Below are 20,182 nucleotides of genomic sequence, written 5' to 3' on the forward strand. Positions count from 1 at the left end.
TAAACACTTGAGGTACTTACCTTTATTTGCAAAAAGAATAGTGATCATCAGTTTCATAAAATCTGTAGAAGACATTTTCACTCATCAAGAGAAGCAGCTAACGTCCTGTGAGGTCGAGTTTGGCGAGGTGTTTGGATGGATGGGGAGCAGTAGAGTCCAGGTGTGTGTGCAGTTCTACCTATATGACTCAGTGGGATGGTAGGACCTGGGGAGGCAGAAGAGGAAGTGATGAGCTCCATCCAGTCTTCTGTGTAGACAGGGTTCAGACGTTTTATGGTTTGAGGCCACTCATGAGATGGAGTCATTCAATAGTCTTGTCGCAAAGCAGGTCTCTGGCACATTGAGAGAGAGGTTGTTCCAGAAAGAATATTTGACAGAATTTTTGCATGGGGCAAGGGCTATTTCCCATTCACATGGAAGTGGAGAAATGGGCTCCTTCTGAGGTTTTTGTCAAGAAGCAGTACATGATTTTCTCAGTATTTGATCTGGAGGGTCTGAGAACTTTGGCACCATCACTGTGGATTATTTGGATTTTTTGCACCGAGTAGGCTGAAACAAGTTAAGTTCAGTTCATTTCAGTGGCTCAGATGTGTCCGACTCTTTGCAACCCCATAAACTGCAGCACGACAGGCGTCCCTGTCCATCACCAACTCCCAGAGTTCACTCAGACTCACGTCCATCGAGTTGGTGATGCCATCCAGCCATCTCATCCTCTGTCGTCCCCTTCTCCTTCTGCCCCCAATCCCTCCCAGCATCAGAGTCTTTTCCAATGAGTCAACTCTTTGCATGAGGTGGCCAAAGTACTGGAGTTTCAGCTTTAGCATCATTCCTTCCAAAGAACACCCAGGGCTGATCTTTTAGAATGGACTGGTTGGATCTCCTTGCAGTCCAAGGGACTCTCAAGAGTCTTCTCCAACACCACAGTCCAAACACATCAATTCTTTGTGCTCAGCTTTCTTCACAGTCCAACTCTTACATCCATACATGACTACTGGAAAAACCATAGCCTTGACTAGACAGACCTTTGTTGGCAAAGTAATGTCTCTGCTTTTGAATATGCTATCTAAGTTGGTCATAGCTTTCCTTCCAGGGAGTAAGCGTCTTTTAATTTCATGGCTGCAGTCACCATCTGCAGTGATTTTGGAGCCCAGAAAAATAAAGTCAGCCACTGTTTCCACTGTTTCCCCATCTATTTCCCATGAAGTGATGGGATCAGATGCCATGATCTTCGTTTTCCAAATGTTGAGCTTTGAGCCAACTTTTTCACTCTCCTCTTTCACTTTCATCAAGAGGCTTTTTAGTTCCTCTTCACTTTCTGTCATAAGGGTGGTGTCATCTGCATATCTGAGGTTATTGATATTTCTCCCAGCAATCTTGACTCCAGCTTGTGCTTCATCCAGCCCAGCATTTTTCATGATGTACTCTGCATATAAGTTAAATAAGCAGGGTGACAGTATACAGCCTTGATGTACTCCTTTTCCTGTTTGGAACCAGTCAGTTGTTCCATGTCCAGTTCTAACTGTTGCTTCCTGACCTGCATACAGGTTTCTCAAGAGGTAGGTCAGGTGGTCTGGTATTCCTATCTCTTTCAGAATTTTCCACAGTTTATTGTGATCCACAAAATCAAAGGCTTTGGAATATATAGTCAATAAAACAAGTTAGACAATACATTTAATCCAGGTACCCCATCCTGCATACCTCAGATAACCATATGCGGTAGCCAGTTGATTAGAATGTTTATGTTCTCTATCTAGGTGGTGGTGGTGGTTGTGTTCAGTCCTCAGTCGTGTCTGACTCTTTGACCCCAGGGACTACATGCAGCATGGCAGGCTTCTCTGTCCTTCACCATCTCCCAGAGTTTGCTCAAACTCATCATGTCCATTGAGTTGGTGATGCCATCCAACCATCTCATCCTAGGGCTGAGTGGATTGTCACCTGGCCTCTAGCCCATGCTGTCCTCCCCCAGCCGAGGGTCTCCCATTCTCTCTGAGCCCCAGTGTCTCACAGAAGGAAGCCTGCTCCTTCCTTCCTTATAGAATTGGGAACACTAAACACAAGAGGAGGTTCTGTGTCTTTACCTATTTGTACCTCAACCCCTCTAAATGTGCAGTGCCCAGATGCATGTTGGTACTGGCTGAACTGTCATCAGACAGGCATTCAGATACTGGACTAAAGAGTGAGAACCTGAAAACAGTTTGGAGTTTCACCCTTGATTCTTTCCCCATCATTTTATAAAATCTCTGAAGCCTCCTGTAAGATGCATTACTAACTTCCCACAAACAACCTAATTGTACTAACAGGTCTTCTCTAGGAGACACACAGGTAACAAAGTGATGTCAGTATTTCCTGCTGATACAGCACAAGTTATCATTCACCCCCAGACAGAGGTCACAGGCTCACTATGTGTCCCTGACAACAGCAAGTTACAGCCTCATTCATTGGAGGAATGAAAACCCCACCAGAAGTGTCCTCCCTGCTTGGCAGCCTGCAGCCCACCTGTTCCCCGATGTGCAGGAGCCTGACCTTGATGCTTGTGGTCAGTGTGCTCTTAGAAAAGAAGGCAGGAAATGAATGGTCAGTCATGTGACACCAGGCCCAAACCCACATGTAGTCACTCAAAAGAGAATGGCCACTAAGGCCACTGTCAGATTCTAAAAGATTGATGTGAGTGTCACACGCCGCAGTGACCTCAGAACACCAGGACAGGTATCTAGCAGGCAGTTAATAAAATGTCCATCAGGTTCCTGGAATGGAAGTCAAGACTGTTCAAAGGCTCCTCGTCTGCCAGGTCCTGTGGGCACAAGGGTGGTGCAGCACCGGGTGATCCGTGACCCTCACAGAGGTTCCTGGCGCAGGTGCAGGGAGAGGCCCAGGACAGGGGAGGCAGCAGACTGTCCCCTCCCCTTACTCATCTCACCCTGTCCTGTGTCTGGCTCTGGTGCAGGGTTGGGGATGTACTGACTCTATCCCAGCCCTTACGTTACTCATCTAAGGAGGAGACAGCCCATAGGTTACTCAACAAAATTCAGTGTGGTGAGGACTCTAATTAGGAATTAAATTTTAAAAGGCTACTGATTCAAAAATTAGTGAATGGTAATTCACTACCATTATTCTTCACTTCACTACCCAATAGTGAAGGGTAATTACTCACCCATGAAAAGAATGGAATATTACCATTTGCAGCAACATTGATGGACTTAGGAATATTATTATTTGTAAAGTCAGTCAGAGGAAGATAAATACGATATCACTTATATATGGAATCTAAAAATAATACAAATGAATCTGTACCCAAAATAGAAATAGACTCAGAGACATAGAAAACAAACTTACAGTTGCAAAGGGGATTGGGAGAGAGGGAAGAACAAGTTAGAAGTATGGGATTAATAGACATACTGCTATTAATGTGTCAGATAGACAACAACAAGGAATTACTGTAAAGCACAGGGAATTTTATTCAGTATCTTGTATTAACCTGTAATGAAATATAATCTGAAAAAAAATAACTGAATGACTATACTATACACCTTAAACTAACACATTATTGAAAATCAACTGTACTTCAATATATTTTTAAAAAATTGTCAACAATTTCCACCTGGTGAGATGCCAGAAAAATTTGGAGGGAGGCGTGTGTGAGAGGATCTTGACAAAAGAACAAGAATTTCTTTATCTAAATCTAGCTGTGATTTGAATTTGATCAAAGATAGTTTCAAGGAGAATCTTTCATTCCCAGGTCATTAAAGTGAAGCTTGGTGTGAGCAGGACTTTGAGGGTCACATGGAGGATTCCCTTTGGCAGGATGTGTGACCACAGAGCCCAGGAGGCAGTGGGTTTCCTTGCATCCAGCCTCCGTGACTTTCTCTACTGTGTGTCTGTCTCTGTTTCCCCAGCACGGAGCCCAGTATTTTCCCACTTAGCATCTTCTCTCCGGGGACTCTGGACCATCCGGGCATACAAAGCTGAACAGAAGTTTCTGGAACTGTTTGATGCACACCAGGATTTGCACTCAGGTCTGTAAGTTTCTGGAGATGATTTCAAAGGATGGGATGTGCTCCCTTCTGAGGCTGACCTCCCTCTCAGGTGGCCTGGCTAGGCCAGCACCTCTCTCTGTGTCACTCCTCATCCCCCTCTGCACACCTGCCTCCCCCACCCCTTCCTCTCAGCATCCCCTCAGTGCTCCCTTCTTCCCTGTCATCCCCTGCTTTTCTCCCCTGACTGGCTCGCATTGTCCTTGCATCACTGTGCCCTGTAGACTTCTGTCTCTTTAGGGTAAGAGTCAGCAAACTTCTTTTTGTGAAGATCCAGATAGAAAATATTGTAGGCTTGTGTGCTATACTGTGTCTGTTGCAACTACTCACCTTTGCTGTTGTAGCACAAAGACAGGCAAAGATAATACATCAGAAAATGGCGGTTTCTGTGTTCCAATAAAAGTTTATTTACAGAACCAGGTGGTGGCTGTTCTCACCCTCCAGACTGCGGTTTGCTGACTCTTTTCAGAGTGTGGAGGGTGGCAGATGTGATTGAGGAAATAATTTCCTGATTTGCCACCCACTTGATTATGTTTTTATCAGTGAAATTTTTTCCCTAGGTAGAAAATTCAGAATTTCCTCTAAGTTTATAAAATCCAAGCCAAACTTTCCAATAATTATTGTATTTTGAAGATAAAAACGGCATTTTGAAAGTCACATGCAGATCCTATTAGCTGATGGTCATATAGACACTGGATCCTAAGAATAAACACCTCAGGTCCCTGTAGTGAGGGCAGAAGGTGCTGGAAACAGTGTGAGCTGTGCTCTCTGCTGTGTGAGAGCTGGGAGCAGTCGACCCTGTGAGAGGATGATCTTCACGCTGAGGCCCAGCACTGCAGGAAATGCACAGATGAGATGATTTTCCATCTTCCTTCTTGTGATCTTATTTCTGTTGATAACCTGTGGGTTGAAGTTTTCAATGCATGCTTCCTGGACTGATTTCTGTGTGTCCCATACATTCATTGTCTTGTGTTAGAACCTAGTTTTCTAGAATCTTCAGGTTCCTTGGGTATGTAACTTTGCTGTCCTACCTGTGTAAAATCTTCTGTAGCTCAACTGAGAAAATATTCTCCCTCATGAGAAGCAGCTAACATGGTTTTTCTGTTTATGTATTACATTTATTATGGTTCACAAATCCAGAGGCTTGGTTCCTGCTTTTGACGACGTCCCGATGGCTCGCTGTGTATCTGGATGTCATCTGTGCCATCTTTGTCACTGTTGTTGCCTTTGGGGCCCTGATTCTGGTAGAATGTAAGTATAGATGTGAATATTTGTGGTATGTTTACACTTTTTAGTTTTTTTTGTAGTTATTAAACTCTTGTCATCATGTCTAATATATACTCTTTGGTTCTAATGAATTGTATTAAAGTGTCTGCAGTATGTGACTCCACAGTGTGGTCCATGAAAAGTTGTTTGTGTCTTAATGAGAACTTTTATCTTTTTTTTTTATTTACTTATTTATTTACAGTAGGTCTTTTTGAGGCCATTAAAAAAATGATTGGCATATGGTTGATTTACAATGTGTTAGCTTCAGGTGTATGGCCAAGTGACTCTGTTATACATATATCCACTTTTTAAAGATTCTTTTTCCATACCCCATGAACATTGGGGTGAATGTATATTTTTAGTAATTTGCATTTTAATTAATACTTCAAATGAACTATCTTTTAGAAAAGAATTTCTATTTTTCACTTTCAGAATCCTTAGGAGCAAAGTCCAGGTATGACGTGCCTGCTCCAGCAGACCTTTGGTGCCTTGGGCCCCTGCTTTGGCTCGCTCAGGCCATTCTTTCATTTTTATTTTAAGTTTTATTGGGGTATAGTTCATTTACACTGTTGTCTTAGTTTCCGATGTACAGCAAAGTCAATCTGCTGTACATATACATATATCCACTCTTTTTTAGGTTCTTTCTCATGTAGGTCATTACTGAGTTCTCTGTACTTTACAGTAGTTTCTTATTAGTTATCTATTTTAATATTTTATATATAGTAGTATGTGTGTGTCAATCCCAGTCTTCCAATTTATCCCTCCCCTCACTTATCCCCTGTTAACCATAAGTTTATTTTCTACATCTATTACACTACTTCTATTTTGTAAATAAGTTCATTTATAGCCTTTTGTTATATTCCATATATAAGCAATATCATATTCTCTGTTTCTCTGTCTGACTTACTTCACTCAGTATGAAAATCTGAGTAATATTCCACTATATGTATGGTCCAGCTTCCTTTTGTTGCCCTGCAAATGGACATTTATTTCATGTTCTGGCTTTTTATGGCTGGCACCCCACTCCAGTACTCTTGCCTAGTATCCCATGGAGGAGCCTGGTATGTCCATGGGGTCGCTAAGAGTCGGACAAGACTCAGCATCTTCCTTATCCATTGCTCTGTTGATGGACATTTAGGTTGCTTCTATGTTCTGGCTATTGTAAATAGTGCTACAGTGAACATAAGGGTGGATGTATCTTTTAGAAGTATGGTTTTCTCTGGATATATGCCCAGGAGTGGGATTGCTGGATCATATGGTAGCTCTCTTTTTAGTTTTTAAAGGAACCTCCATATTTTTCTCCATAGTGGCTTTACAAGTTTACATTCCCACCAACAGTGATGGAGGGTTTCCTTTTCTCAACATCCTTTCCAGTATTTATTGTTTTGATGATGGTCATTCTGACTGTGGTGAGGTGAAACCTCACTGTAGTTTTTGCATTTTTTTTCATTTTTTTTCACTGTAGTTTTGATATACATTTTTCTAATGATTAGAGATGTTGACCATCTTTTCATTTGTTTTTTTTTTTTTTTTTGGCCATCTGTGTTTCTTCTTTGGAGACCATCTCTTTTAATCTTCTGCCCATTTTTTGGATTTTTTTGTTTATTTATTTATTTATTTATTTTTAATTTAATTTTTATTTATTTATTTTTTTTTGATATTGAACTGCATGAGCTGTTTGTATATTTTGGAGAGTCATCCCTTGTAAGTTACCTTGTTTGCAAATATTTCTCCCCATTCTGAAGACTGTCTTTGGTATTTTTTATGGTTTTCTTTGCTGTGCAAAAGCTTTTAAGATTAATTGAGTCTCATTTGTTTATGTTTTATTTTATTTTCATTACTCTAGGAGGTGCTGCAATTTATGTCAGAGAGAGTTCTCCCTATGTTTTCATCTAAAAGTTTTGTAGTGTCCTTACATTTATGTCTGTAATCCATTTTGAGTTTATTTTTGTGTACAGTGTTAGGGAAAGTTATAATTTTATTCTTTTACATGTAGCTGTCCAGTTTTCCCAGCACCAATTATTGAAGAAACAGTCTTTTCTCCATTGTATATTCTTGCTTACTTTGTCATAAGTGATCATAGGTGCCTGGGGTTATCTCTGGACTTTCTGTCCTGTTCTGTTGATCTGTATTTCTGATTTTGGTGGCACTTAGCATTTGGTGCCACTTTCTGTTACTGTAGCTTTGTAATATAGTCTAAAGACAGGTGGCATGATTCCTCCTAGCTTCATTTTTCTTCTTTCTCAAGATTACATTGGCTATTTATGGTATTTTGTGTTTGCATTCAAAATGTAAACTTTTTGTTCTAATTCTGTGAAAAATGCCATTGGTAATTGGATAGGGATTGCATTGAATTTGTAGATTGCTTAAGTAGTTTGTTTGTTTGTTTGTTTACAGTAGGTCATCATGGAGATCTTTTATATTTTTATCTTTCTTTGAATGGGTTGAGGTCTACATAACTGTAGCAAGGATGACCTTCTGAACATCCCAGGTAGTGTCCTGTAGTTGGATAGAGAGAACCAAGTTTACTATTAAGCTTTCTGTACAGCTTAGAAAAGGCTGAGGAACCAGAGATCAAATTGCCAACATCCGCTGGATCATGGAAAAAGGAAGAGAGTTCCAGAAAAACATCTATTTCTGCTGTATTGACTATGCCAAAGCCTTTGACTATGTGGATCACAATAAACTGTGGACAATTCTGAATGAGATGGGAATACCAGACCACCTGACCTGCCTCTTGAGAAACCTATATGCAGGTCAGGAAGCAACAATTAGAACTGCACATAGAACAACAGACTGGCTCCAAACAGGAAAAGGAATACATCAAGGCTGTATATTGTCACCCTGCTTATTTAAGTTATATGCAGAGTACATCATAAGAAACGCTGGGCTGGAAGAAACACAAGCTGGAATGAAGATTGCCAGGAGAAATATCAATAACCTCAGATATGCAGATGACACCAGCCTTATGGCAGAAAGTGAAGAGGAACTAAAAACCTCTTGATGAAAGTGAAAGTGGAGAGTGAAAAAGTTGGCTTAAAGCTCAACATTCAGAAAACAAAGATCATGGCATCTGATCCCATCACTTCATGGGAAATAGATGGGGAAACAGTAGAAACAGTGTCAGACTTTATTTTTTTAGGCTCCAAAATCACTGCAGATGGTGATTGCAGACATGAAATTAAAAGACACTTAATCCTTGGAAGGAAAGTTATGACCAACCTAGACAGCATATTAAAAAGCAGAGACATTACTTTGCCAACAAAGGTCTGTCTAGTCAAGGCTATGGTTTTTCCTGTGGTCATGTATGGATGTGAAAGTTGGACTGTGAAGAAAGCTGAGCACCAAAGAATTGATACGTTTGAACTGTGGTGTTGGAATAGACTCTTGAGAGTCCCTTGGTCTGCAAGGAGATCCAACCAGTCCATTCTAAAGGAGATCAGCCCTGGGTGTTCTTTGGAAGGACTGATGCTAAAGCTGAAACTCCAGTACTTTGGCCACCTCATGCGAAGAGCTGACTCATTGGAAAAGACTCTGATGCTGGGAGGGATTGGCAGCAGGAGGAGAAGGGGACGACAGAGGCGAGATGGCTGGATGGCATCATCTTTCGATGGAATGAGTCTGAGTGAACTCCGGGAGTTGGTGATGGACAGGGAGGCCTAGCGTTCTGCAATTCATGGGGTCGCAAAGAGTCAGACAGGACTGAGAAACTGAACTGAACTGACAGCTTAGGTTTAGGTTTTAGCTTTAGGGTTACTTGGATCTCTTGGTTGTAGGGGTCCAGTGTAGTGGTGTTAGAAAGAGTCTCTGTAGCAAAAACAATATCCTCACTGCTGTGTGGGTCACAAATGAGCAGTTGTTGGAATGTGTGTCATGAATTCACCATCCCTCTCTATTCCATAGCAATAACCCTGAATCACAGTCTTTAATGCAAAAATGAGAGTAATTTTTAGATTTAAAAGCATTGCCTTGTTTTGCAAAACCCATTGCCTTGTTTTTGTGATTTCAATTGCAGCTACATTGGACATAGAAAGTGAAATTACATAATGATAATTGAAGCATAAGGATAAAAATCTGAGCAATGACATCCTCACCTATATTATTCTGTCAAGTGTATCTCAATCCAGGTGGGATTAATATGATAAAGAATGAAAATGGTAAGGATCTAAGAGAAGCAGAAGAGATTAGGAAGAGATGGCATAAATACACAGAACTGTACAGAAAATATCTTAATGACCTGGATAACCATGATGATATGGTCATTCACCTAAGCCAGACATCCTGGACTGTGAAGTCAAATGGACCTTAACTTCAAAGCATTACTACAAACAAAGCTAGTTAAGGTAATGGAATTCCAGCTGAGCAATTTAAACTCCTACAAGATGATTCTGTTGAAGTGCGGCACTTAATATACCAGCAAATTCGGAAAATTCAACAGTGGCCACAGGATTGGAAAAGGTCAGTTTTCATTCCAATCTCAAAGAAAGACAATCCCAGAGAATGTTAGAACTATCATACAGTTGCACTCATTTTGCATGCTAGTAAGGTTATCACTGACTCAATGGACGTGAGTCTGAGTGAACTCCGGGAGTTGGTATGGACAGGGAGGCCTGGCGTGCTGCGATTCATGGGGTCGTAAAGAGTTGGACATGACTGAGCGACTGAACTGAACTGAACTGAAGGTTATATTCAAATCCCTTCAAACAAGACTTCAGCAGTACATGAACCAGGAACTTCCAGCTGTACAATGCTGGATTTACAAAAGGCAGAGGAACCAGAGATCAAATTGCCAGTATTCACTGGATCATAGAGAAAGCAAGGGAATTCCAGAAAAACATCAGCTTCATTAACTATGTGAAAGGCTTTGACTGTGTAGATCCCAACAAACTGTGAAAAATTCTGAAAGAGATAGGAATACCAGACCATCTTACCTGTCTCCTGAGAAACCTGTATGAAAGTCAAGAAGAAACAATTAGAACTGGACGAGGAACAATGGACTGCTTCAAAACTGGAGAAGGAGAATGACAAGGCTGTATATTGTCACTATGTTTATATAACTTATATGCAGAATACATCATGCAAAATGCTGGGCTGGATGAAGCACAAGCTGGAATCAAGATTTCTGGGAGAAATATCAATAACCACAGATATGCAGATGATACCACTCTAATGACAGAAAGTGAGAAGCCTCTTGAAAGTGACAGAGCAGAGTGAAAAAGCTGGCTTAAAACTCAGCATTCAAAAAACTAAGATCATGATATCTGATCCCATCTGGGGAAAAATTAAAAACAGTGACAGATTTTATTTTCTTGGGTTCCAAAAATCTCTTCAAACTGTGACTGCAGCCATGAATGAAAAGATGTTTGCTTCTTGGAAGGAAAGCTATGACAAATCTAGACAGAATATTACAAAGCAGAGATGTCACTTTGAGAACAAAGATCCACATAGTAAAGGTATATTTTTTCCAGTAGTCATGTAAGAGTTGTCAACAGATGTAAGAGTTGGGCCATTAAAAAAGGCTGAGGGCCAAAGAATTGATGCTTTGAAGCTGTGGTTTGGGAGAAGACTCTTGAGAGTCCTTTGGACTGTAAGGAGATCAAACCAGTCAATCCTAAAGGAAATCAACCCTGAATATTCACCAGAAGGACTGATACTGAAGCCAAAGCTCCAATACTTTGACCACCTGATGAGAAGTGCTGACTCATTAGAGAAGACCCTGATACTGGGAAAGATTGAAGACAGGAGAAAAGGGGGTGGCAGAGGATGAGATGGTTGGATGGCATCACCAACTCGATGGACATGAGTTTGAGCAAACTCCAGGAGATAACGAAGGACAGGAAGCCTGGTGTGATGCAGTCCATGGAGACACAGAGTCAGACATGACTTAGTGACTGAACAACAACTTTGTTCAGTTAAATTGCTGAGTTGTGTCTGGCTCTTTGTGACCCCATAGACTGCAGCACGCCAGGCCTCCCTGTCCATTGCCAACTCCCTGACTTTTCTCAAACTCATGTCCATTGAGTTGGTGATGCCATCCAACTATTTCATCCTCTGTCATCTAACAACTTTGTTAGTTCTTTCTAAATTCATAATATTTTTAAAAAATTACTTATTTGGCTGTACTGGGTCTTAGTTGGGGCACGCAGGATCTTCAGTCTTAGTTGTAATAGGCAGGACTTTAGTTGCAGCATGTGAACTCTTAGTTGTGGCATATGTGGTCTATCTTGTTCTCTGACCAGGGATCAAGCCTGGACCCCCTGAATTGGGAGCTGGCAGTCTTAGCTACTGGACCACCAGGAAAGTCCCTCATAGTTTTTTTTTTTTTTAAACTTTATTATTGTCTCATACAACAGAAATAATATTATGAGTAATACTATCATTACATGCAAATGATTTAAATATTATAAAAGAGTCTTCTCACTACTATATATAAAATAGATAACTAAAAAGACCTACTGTATAGCACAGGGAACTCTATTTAATACTCTAATGACGTATGTGGGAAAATAATTTTAAAAGAGCAGATTACATATATGTCTGGCTAATTCACTTTACTGTACACCTGAAACTAACACAACTTTGTAAATCAACTATACTCCAATAAAAATCATAAAAATAAAGGAGTCTTCTTTGTAGAGCGACAGAAGGACCTATGTGATGGGTTGAGAAGCAGATTGACTTTCTTCTTCTTCTTCCTCATTTAGCTTTGGATGCTGGGCATGTTGGTCTCGTCCTGTCACTAACCATCACACTTACCAGTATCTTCCAGTGGTGCGTCAGGCAAAGTGTGGAAGCTGAGAACATGGTGATGTTTATTTTTCTGTTCTTAGCCTTTTCAGGTCTCCTTGCTGTTATATGACATAAAAGCAATTCTTATGTAAAATAATGAAACTGTTATTTTTACATCATTTTACAAAGTTTTTTACATTCTTCTCCATCTTCTTAAGGGCTTCCCTGGTGGCTCAGATGGTAAAGAATCCTCCTGCAATGCAGGAGACACAGGAGACTCAGGTTCAATCCCTCAGTTGGGAAGATCCCATGGAAAAGGGAACGGCTACTCCAGTATTCTTGCCTGGAGAATCCCCATGGACAGAGGAGCCTGGCAGGCTACAGTTCATGGGGTTGCAAATAGTTGGGCATGACTGAACAAGTTTCACTTTAACTTTCCATGTGCTTAAAGTAAAATAAAATATATACATGTTTTCTCAGTCATGTGTATGCCATGTCAGAAGGTTTTGTGTTCATCACAAACTGTCTTCAAATACAATAAATGTCTCTGTAGGAGGGAGGTTCTGAAATTCTGGAGACAATATAAGCTAATTTCTTAGCAGCTTGTTTGCATTTGTTTCTTAATGGGTAATTCCTCATTTTTGGTAAAAGAAAATAATCCAATATTTTAAGGTTTACTTAATTACTATGTTCCTCCACCCATCCCCAATTTTTTTTAAATTTTATTTTATTTTTAAACTTTACAATATTGCATTAGTTTTGCCAAATATCAAAATGAATCTGCCACAGGTATATCTGTGTTCCCCATCCTGAACCCTCCTCCCTCCTCCCTCCCCATACTCTCCATCTGGGTCGTCCCAGTGCACCAGCCCCAAGCATCCAGTATCGTCCATCAAACCTGGACTGGCGACTCATTTCATACATGATATTATACATGTTTGAATGCCATTCTCCAAAATCTCCCCACCCTCTCCCTCTCCCACAGAGTCCATAAGACTGATCTATACATCAGTGTCTCTTTTGCTGTCTCGTACACAGGGTTATTGTCAGCATCTTTCTAAATTCCATATATATGTGTTAGTATACTGTATTGGTGTTTTTCTTTCTGGCTTACTTCACTCTGTATAATAGGTTCCAGTTTCATCCACCTCATTAGAACTGATTCAAATGTATTCTTTTTAATGGCTGAGTAATACTCCATTGTGTATATGTACCACAGCTTTCTTATCCATTCTTCTGCTGATGGGCATCTAGGTTGCTTCCATGTCCTGGCTATTATAAACAGTGCTGCGATGAACATTGGGGTACACGTGTCTCTTTCCCTTCTGGTTTCCTCAGTGTGTATGCCCAGCAGTGGGATTGCTGGATCATAAGGCAGTTCTATTTCCAGTTTTTAAAGGAATCTCCACACTGTTCTCCATAGTGGCTATACTAGTTTGCATTCCCACCAACAGTGTAAGAGGGTTCCCTTTTCTCCACACCCTCTCCAGCATTTATTGCTTGTAGACTTTTGGATCGCAGCCATTCTGACTGGCATGAAATGGTACCTCATAGTGGTTTTGATTTGCATTTCTCTGATAATGAGTGATGTTGAGCATCTTTTCATGTGTTTGTTAGTCATCTGTATGTCTTCTTTGGAGAAATGTCTATTTAGTTCTTTGGCCCATTTTTTGATTGGGTCATTTATTTTTCTGGAGTTGAGCTGTAGGAGTTGCTTGTATATTTTTGAGATTAGTTGTTTGTCAGTTGCTTCATTTGCTATTATTTTCTCCCATTCTGAAGGCTGCCTTTTCAGCTTGCCAATAGTTTCCTTTGATGTGCAGAAGCTTTTAAGTTTAATTAGGTCCCATTTGTTTACTTTTGCTTTTATTTCCAATATTCTGGGAGATGGGTCATAGAGGATCCTGCTGTGATGTATGTCGCAGAGTGTTTTGCCTATGTTCTCCTCTAGGAGTTTTATAGTTTCTGGTCTTATGTTGAGATCTTTAATCCATTTTGAGTTTACAAGGGAATTCCCATAAGGATAACAGCTGATCTTTCAATAGAAACTCTTCAAGCCAGGAGGGAATGGCAAGACATACTTAAAGTGATGAAAGAAAATAACCTACAGCCCAGATTATTATACCCAGCAAGGATCTCATTCAAATATGAAGGAGAAATCAAAAGCTTCTCAGACAAGCAAAAGCTGAGAGAATTCAGCACCACCAAACCAGCTCTCCAACAAATACGAAAGGATGTTCTCTAGACAGGAAACACAAAAATGGTGTATAAACTCGAACCCAAAACAATAAAGTAAATGGCAACGGGATCATACTTTTCAGTAATTACCTTAAACGTAAATGGGTTGAATGCCCCAACCAAAAGACAAAGACTGGCTGAATGGATACAAAAACAAGACCCCTACATATGTTGTCTACAAGAGACCCACCTCAAAACAGGGGACACATACTGACTGAAAATGAAGGGCTGGAAAAAGATTTTCCATGCAAATAGGGACCAAAAGAAAGCAGGAGTAGCAATACTTATATCAGATAAAATAGACTTTAAAACAAAGGCTGTGAAAAGAGACAAAGATGGTCACTACATAATGATCAAAGGATCAATCCAAGAAGAAGATATAACACTTATAAATATATATGCACCCAACACGGGAGCGCTGCAATATGTAAGACAAATGCTAACAAGTATGAAAGGAGAAATTAACAATAACACAATAATAGTGGGAGACTTTAATACCCCACTCACACCTATGGATAGATTAACTAAACAGAAAATTAACAAGGAAACACAAACTTTAAATGATACAATAGACCAGTTAGACCTAATTGATATCTATAGGACATTTCATCCCAAAACAGTGAATTTCACCTTTTTCTCAAGTGCACATGGAATCTTCTCCAGGATAGATCACATCCTGGGCCATAAAGCTAGCCTTGGTAAATTCAAAAAAATAGAAATCATACCAAGCATCTTTTCTGACCACAATGCAGTAAGATTAGATCTCAATTACAGGAGAAAAACTATTAAAAATTCCAACATATGGAGGCTGAATAACACGCTGCTGAATAACCAACAAATCACAGAAGAAATAAAAAAGAAATCAAAATTTGCATAGAAACTAATGAAAATGAAAACACAACAACCCAAAACCTATGGGACACTTTAAAAGCAGTCCTAAGGGGAAAGTTCATAGCAATACAGGCATGCCTCAAGAAACAAACAAACAAACAAAAAAAACAAATAAATAACCTAACCCTACACCTAAATCATCTAGAAAAGGAAGAAATGAAGAACCCCAGGGTTAGTAGAAGGAAAGAAATCTTAAAAATTAGGGCAGAAATAAATGCAAAAGAAACAAAAGAGACCATAGCAAAAATCAACAAAGCCAAAAGCTGGTTCTTTGAAAGGATACATAAAATTGACAAACCATTAGCCAGACTCATCAAGAAACAAAGGGAGAAAAATCAAATCAATAAAATTAGAAATGAAAATGGAGAGATCACAACAGACAACACAGAAATACAAAGGATCATAAGAGACTACTATCAACAATTATATGCCAATAAAATGGACAACGTGGAAGAAATGGACAAATTCTTAGAAAAGTACAGCTTTCCAAAACTGGACCAGGAAGAAATAGAAAATCTTAACAGACCCATCACAAGCACAGAAATTGAAACTGTAATCCAAAATCTTCCAGCAAACAAAAGCCCAGGTCCAGACGGCTTCACAGCTGAATTCTACCAAAAATTTAGAGAAGAGCTTACACCTATCCTACTCAAACTCTTCCAGAAAATTGCAGAGGAAGGTAAACTTCCAAACTCATTCTATGAGGCCACCATCACCCTAATACCAAAACCTGACAAAGATCCCACAAAAAAAGAAAACTACAGGCCAATATCACTGATGAACATAGATGCAAAAATCCTTAACAAAATTCTAGCAATCAGAATCCAACAACACATTAAAAAGATCATACACCATGACCAAGTGGGCTTTATCCCAGGGATGCAAAGATTCTTCAATATCCATAAATCAATCAATGTAATACACCACATTAACAAATTGAAAAATAAAAACCATATGATTATCTCAATAGATGCAGAGAAAGCCTTTGACAAAATTCAACATCCATTTATGATAACAACTCTCCAGAAAGCAGGAATAGAAGGAACATACCTCAACATAATAAAAGCTATATATGACAAACCCATAGCAAACATTATCCTCAATGGTGAAAAATTGAAAGCATTTCCTCTAAAGTCAGGAACAAGACAACGGTGCCCACTTTCACCATTACTATTCAACATAGTTTTGGAAGTTTTGGCAACAGCAATCAGAGCAGAAAAAGAAATAAAAGGAATCCAAATTGGAAAAGAAGAAGTCAAACTCTCACTATTTGCAGATGACATGATCCTCTACATAGAAAACCCTAAAGACTCCACCAGAAAATTACTAGAACTAATCAATGATTATAGTAAAGTTGCAGGATATAAAATCAACACACAGAAATCCCTTGCATTCCTATACACTAATAATGAGAAAACAGAAAGAGAAATTAAGGAAACAATTCCATTCACCATTGCAACGGAAAGAATAAAATACTTAGGAATATATCTACCTAAATAAACTAAATACCTATATATAGAAAACTATACAACACTGGTGAAAGAAATCAAAGAGGACACTAATAGATGGAGAAATATACCATGTTCATGGATTGGAAGAATCAGTATAGTGAAAATGAGTATACTACCCAAAGCAATTTATAGATTCAATGCAATCCCTATCAAGCTACCAACGGTATTCTTCACAGAGCTAGAACAAATAATTTCACAATTTGTATGGAAATACAAAAAACCTCGAATAGCCAAAGCGATCTTGAGAAAGAAGAATGGAACTGGAGGAATCAACCTACCTGACTTCAGGCTCTATTATAAAGCCACAGTTATCAAGACAGTATGGTACTGGCACAAAGACAGAAATATTGATCAATGGAACAAAATAGAAAGTCCAGAGATAAATCCATGCACGTATGGACACCTTATCTTTGACAAAGGAGGCAAGAATATACAATGGATTAAAGACAATCTCTTTAACAAGTGGTGCTGGGAAAACTTGTAAAAGAATGAAACTAGAACACTTTCTAACACCATCCCCAATTTTATTGTTTGTTTTTGTGTGTGTTGAACACCGAATTTGCTGGTGGCCCTTCTTCCTGGTAGGATAGGCTCCCTCTCAGAATATGCTGTCTAAGGTGTGAAGTCATGGTTGTTTAGAAGAAACATTATACACTTTTAAATATTTGTACCTTTTCCTAAAGGGAGAAAAATAATAAAAATGAAATTTTTCCATATTTTTCTTCTAACAGAGTAGAAGTAGTGAAAGTCGCTCAGTCGTGTCCGACTCTTTGTGACCCCATGGACTATACAGTCCATGGAATTCTCCAGGCCAGAATACTGGAGTGGGTATCCTTTCCCTTGTCTAGGGGATCTTCCCAACCCAGGGATCAAACCCAGGTCTCCTGCATTGCAGGAGGATTCTTAACCAGCTGAGCCACAAGACAAGACCAAGAATACTGCAGTGGTTAGCTTATCCCTTCTTCAGGGGGAACTTCCCAACCTAGGAATTGAACCAGGGTCTCCTGTATTGCAGGCAAATTCTTTATGAACTGAGCTATCAGGAAAGCTCATAACAGAGTAGAAAATGACTGATTATTAAAATGAGGTTTGATGATCATCCAGTTCTGTTCATCTGTAACACGTGGCCCTTCTGTGGCCACACATTACTAATTGGTGTCCAAAAGTATTCTTTTCTTTGAAAATATTCTTTTTTTTTTTTAAATTAAGATGTGAAAGGAGGATCAATAAAATTTTACCATGCATTTCTTTAATTTTTTAACTTTAATATAAAATTGAAGGAAATAGTCGTATGTAAAAGTGTTGAAGATGATGAATAAGTTTTTAAATCATCCAAGGCCTTATCAGACTCCTACTTCTGTCCTTTGTGGATGCTGAGATCTAGGTTGTTCTGAACTGTATAAAAGCAGAAGGTTTCATTTACAATGTCTGAACATCTATAAACAAGACCCTCTGATACTAACTCATGAGATGTCATACGTGTTTCAGATGATTTCAGTAGAAAGGGTGATTGAATACACAGACCTTGTGAAAGAAGCATCCTGGAAACTTGAGTATCGTCCACCACCATCCTGGCCCAACAAAGGAATGATTTCCTTTCACAATGTGAACTTCAGGCATACGTCGGACGGGCCTCTGGTATTGTGGGACATGTATCCAACATTTTACCCAGGACAAAAGGTTAGTTTAAGCCATTTGCCTTTTTAAAATCTGGCTAAAGATTTAGCACCACATCGGCTCTTGACTTCTTTGTCAGTGTGTCAGAGGGACTCTGTTCCTAATGGATGCAGATTAGATCAGTGACATTGTAGGCTAATCTTTCTTGGAAACTGACCATGGAATAGGGATACCAAGAAATTTCTTCCCTGTGTCATGAGTTCCCTCATGATGGTTGATGGGCCCTGGGATCCAGGGCTCCATCTTAACCTGACTCGGGACACTATATGTGACATCTGATTATTCATACAAAGTCTGGGATGTCAGCCTTGTCTTCCTGGCCCTAACTCTCCAATATTTCATTCCTTGCCATATTTACTTGTTTGTATTTCTGAAATCTTCTCTTCCTCCCATGGTGCCCTCTGGTTGCAGCCTCCCTCTCTGTCTCTTAGCCCTTCCTGTAGCCTTGTCTTCCACTCACCCACACTGAGCTGCCATCCCCCTGCCCTCCCACCACAAACTGCTGCTTTCTTTAGCACAGATATGATCCTTACTGGCCTGGTGAGCTGCTGCTGGAACCATAGCATAGCTTCAAGTCCACTCCAGCAGGGGCCATGGGGTGAGCTGTGTCCACCAGAGAAGAGCCTCAATAATAACCCAGTCAGCAGTGAGGAATCATGGTATCAGATGGAGGCAAGGTCTAGAGATTGGCTCAAAGTCAAAAGCAAATTGATGGGATCAGAGAAGATCTGTGTGGGAGACGGCAGAGGGGCTTGTGACCTGGACCTGTCAGCATCCATGTCTGCTTGTGATGTTCCTTCTGCACTTAGTTTGAGGCCCTCAGCTGGGATCAGGACAGAATCTTGAAGAAGAGACTGAATTGGACAAGGTGTTAGGAGCTCTTCCCCACCTCTCTGCAGCCAGTTTGTCTGACACACACACACCCCTGAACTCGGATTGTGTGTAGTTTCTCCCAAAGCACCACGTCCTCCCTGTTCCCAGTGCACATGCTGCCCCTCAGCCTCAGAGACCCAGGCCCTCCGTCATCTGGATGGTGAAAATCTCCTCGTTTTCGGAGTCAACCCTAATGCATCTTTGAGACTCTCAGTTCTTCCTTAGTGTCTTATATATTCTTTCAAGATAGCATTTATGGTACAGCTATATTTATAGCAGCCAAAAGTTGGAAGGAACTAAATACTTACGTAAAGTATTATTCAGCCTTAAAAAGGAAGAAAATTCTGACCTGTGGATAAACCTTGATGACATCTTACTAAATGGAATAAGCCAGACACAAAAGGAATGAATACTCCGATTCCTTTTGTGTGAGATTCCTAGAGAGTAAAATTCAAGAAGACAGGAAGTAGGATGGTGGTCTCCAGGGACTGGGGGAGGGTAATTGGGGAGCTGTTTATTTAATGGGTATGAATTTCAGTTTTACAAGGCAGAAAAAAATTCTCAAGCTTGGTTGCACAGCAATGTGAACGTACTGAACACCAAACTAACCACTTAAAAATGGTAAAATAGTTAAATTTTATGTTATGTGAATTTTATCATAAATAAAAGAAAAGATAGCACCTGTGATGTGCTTTGTAATTTGGGATCTGTATCTCATAGTACCTTGAGGCTTTGTAAAATCAGGGAGCATCTTGTTTTCATATTTGTTCCCAGAAAGTAGCATTCTGCAGGGCACAGAGAGAGTACTGAGGGACTGCTGGTTGTGAGGGTGAGTGAGTTATACAGGTGTGAGCAAGCAGAAACCAGCAAACACACACACACACAAACACATGACAACTCCGTAAATAACTGAAAGAACTGCTCTTTAAAACTCCTACCACCCCACAGACCCATCTAGTGGAAAAT

General features: G+C 39.9%; 1 protein-coding gene across 1 annotated transcript in view; it reads left to right on the forward strand.

Moving 5' to 3' along the window:
* Positions 1-20,182, forward strand: part of LOC102282868 (ATP-binding cassette sub-family C member 4-like) — a 150,287-nt gene that overhangs the window by 86,745 nt on the left and 43,360 nt on the right. Inside the window, 4 exon segments of the mRNA XM_070366902.1 lie at positions 3,894-4,013; positions 5,172-5,282; positions 12,002-12,102; positions 18,155-18,346. Of these exon segments, the coding sequence (XP_070223003.1) occupies positions 3,894-4,013; positions 5,172-5,282; positions 12,002-12,102; positions 18,155-18,346 (524 nt within the window).

Source organism: Bos mutus, unplaced genomic scaffold (genome assembly GCF_027580195.1).
Source record: "Bos mutus isolate GX-2022 unplaced genomic scaffold, NWIPB_WYAK_1.1 CTG250, whole genome shotgun sequence".
Lineage (NCBI taxonomy): Eukaryota > Metazoa > Chordata > Mammalia > Artiodactyla > Bovidae > Bos > Bos mutus.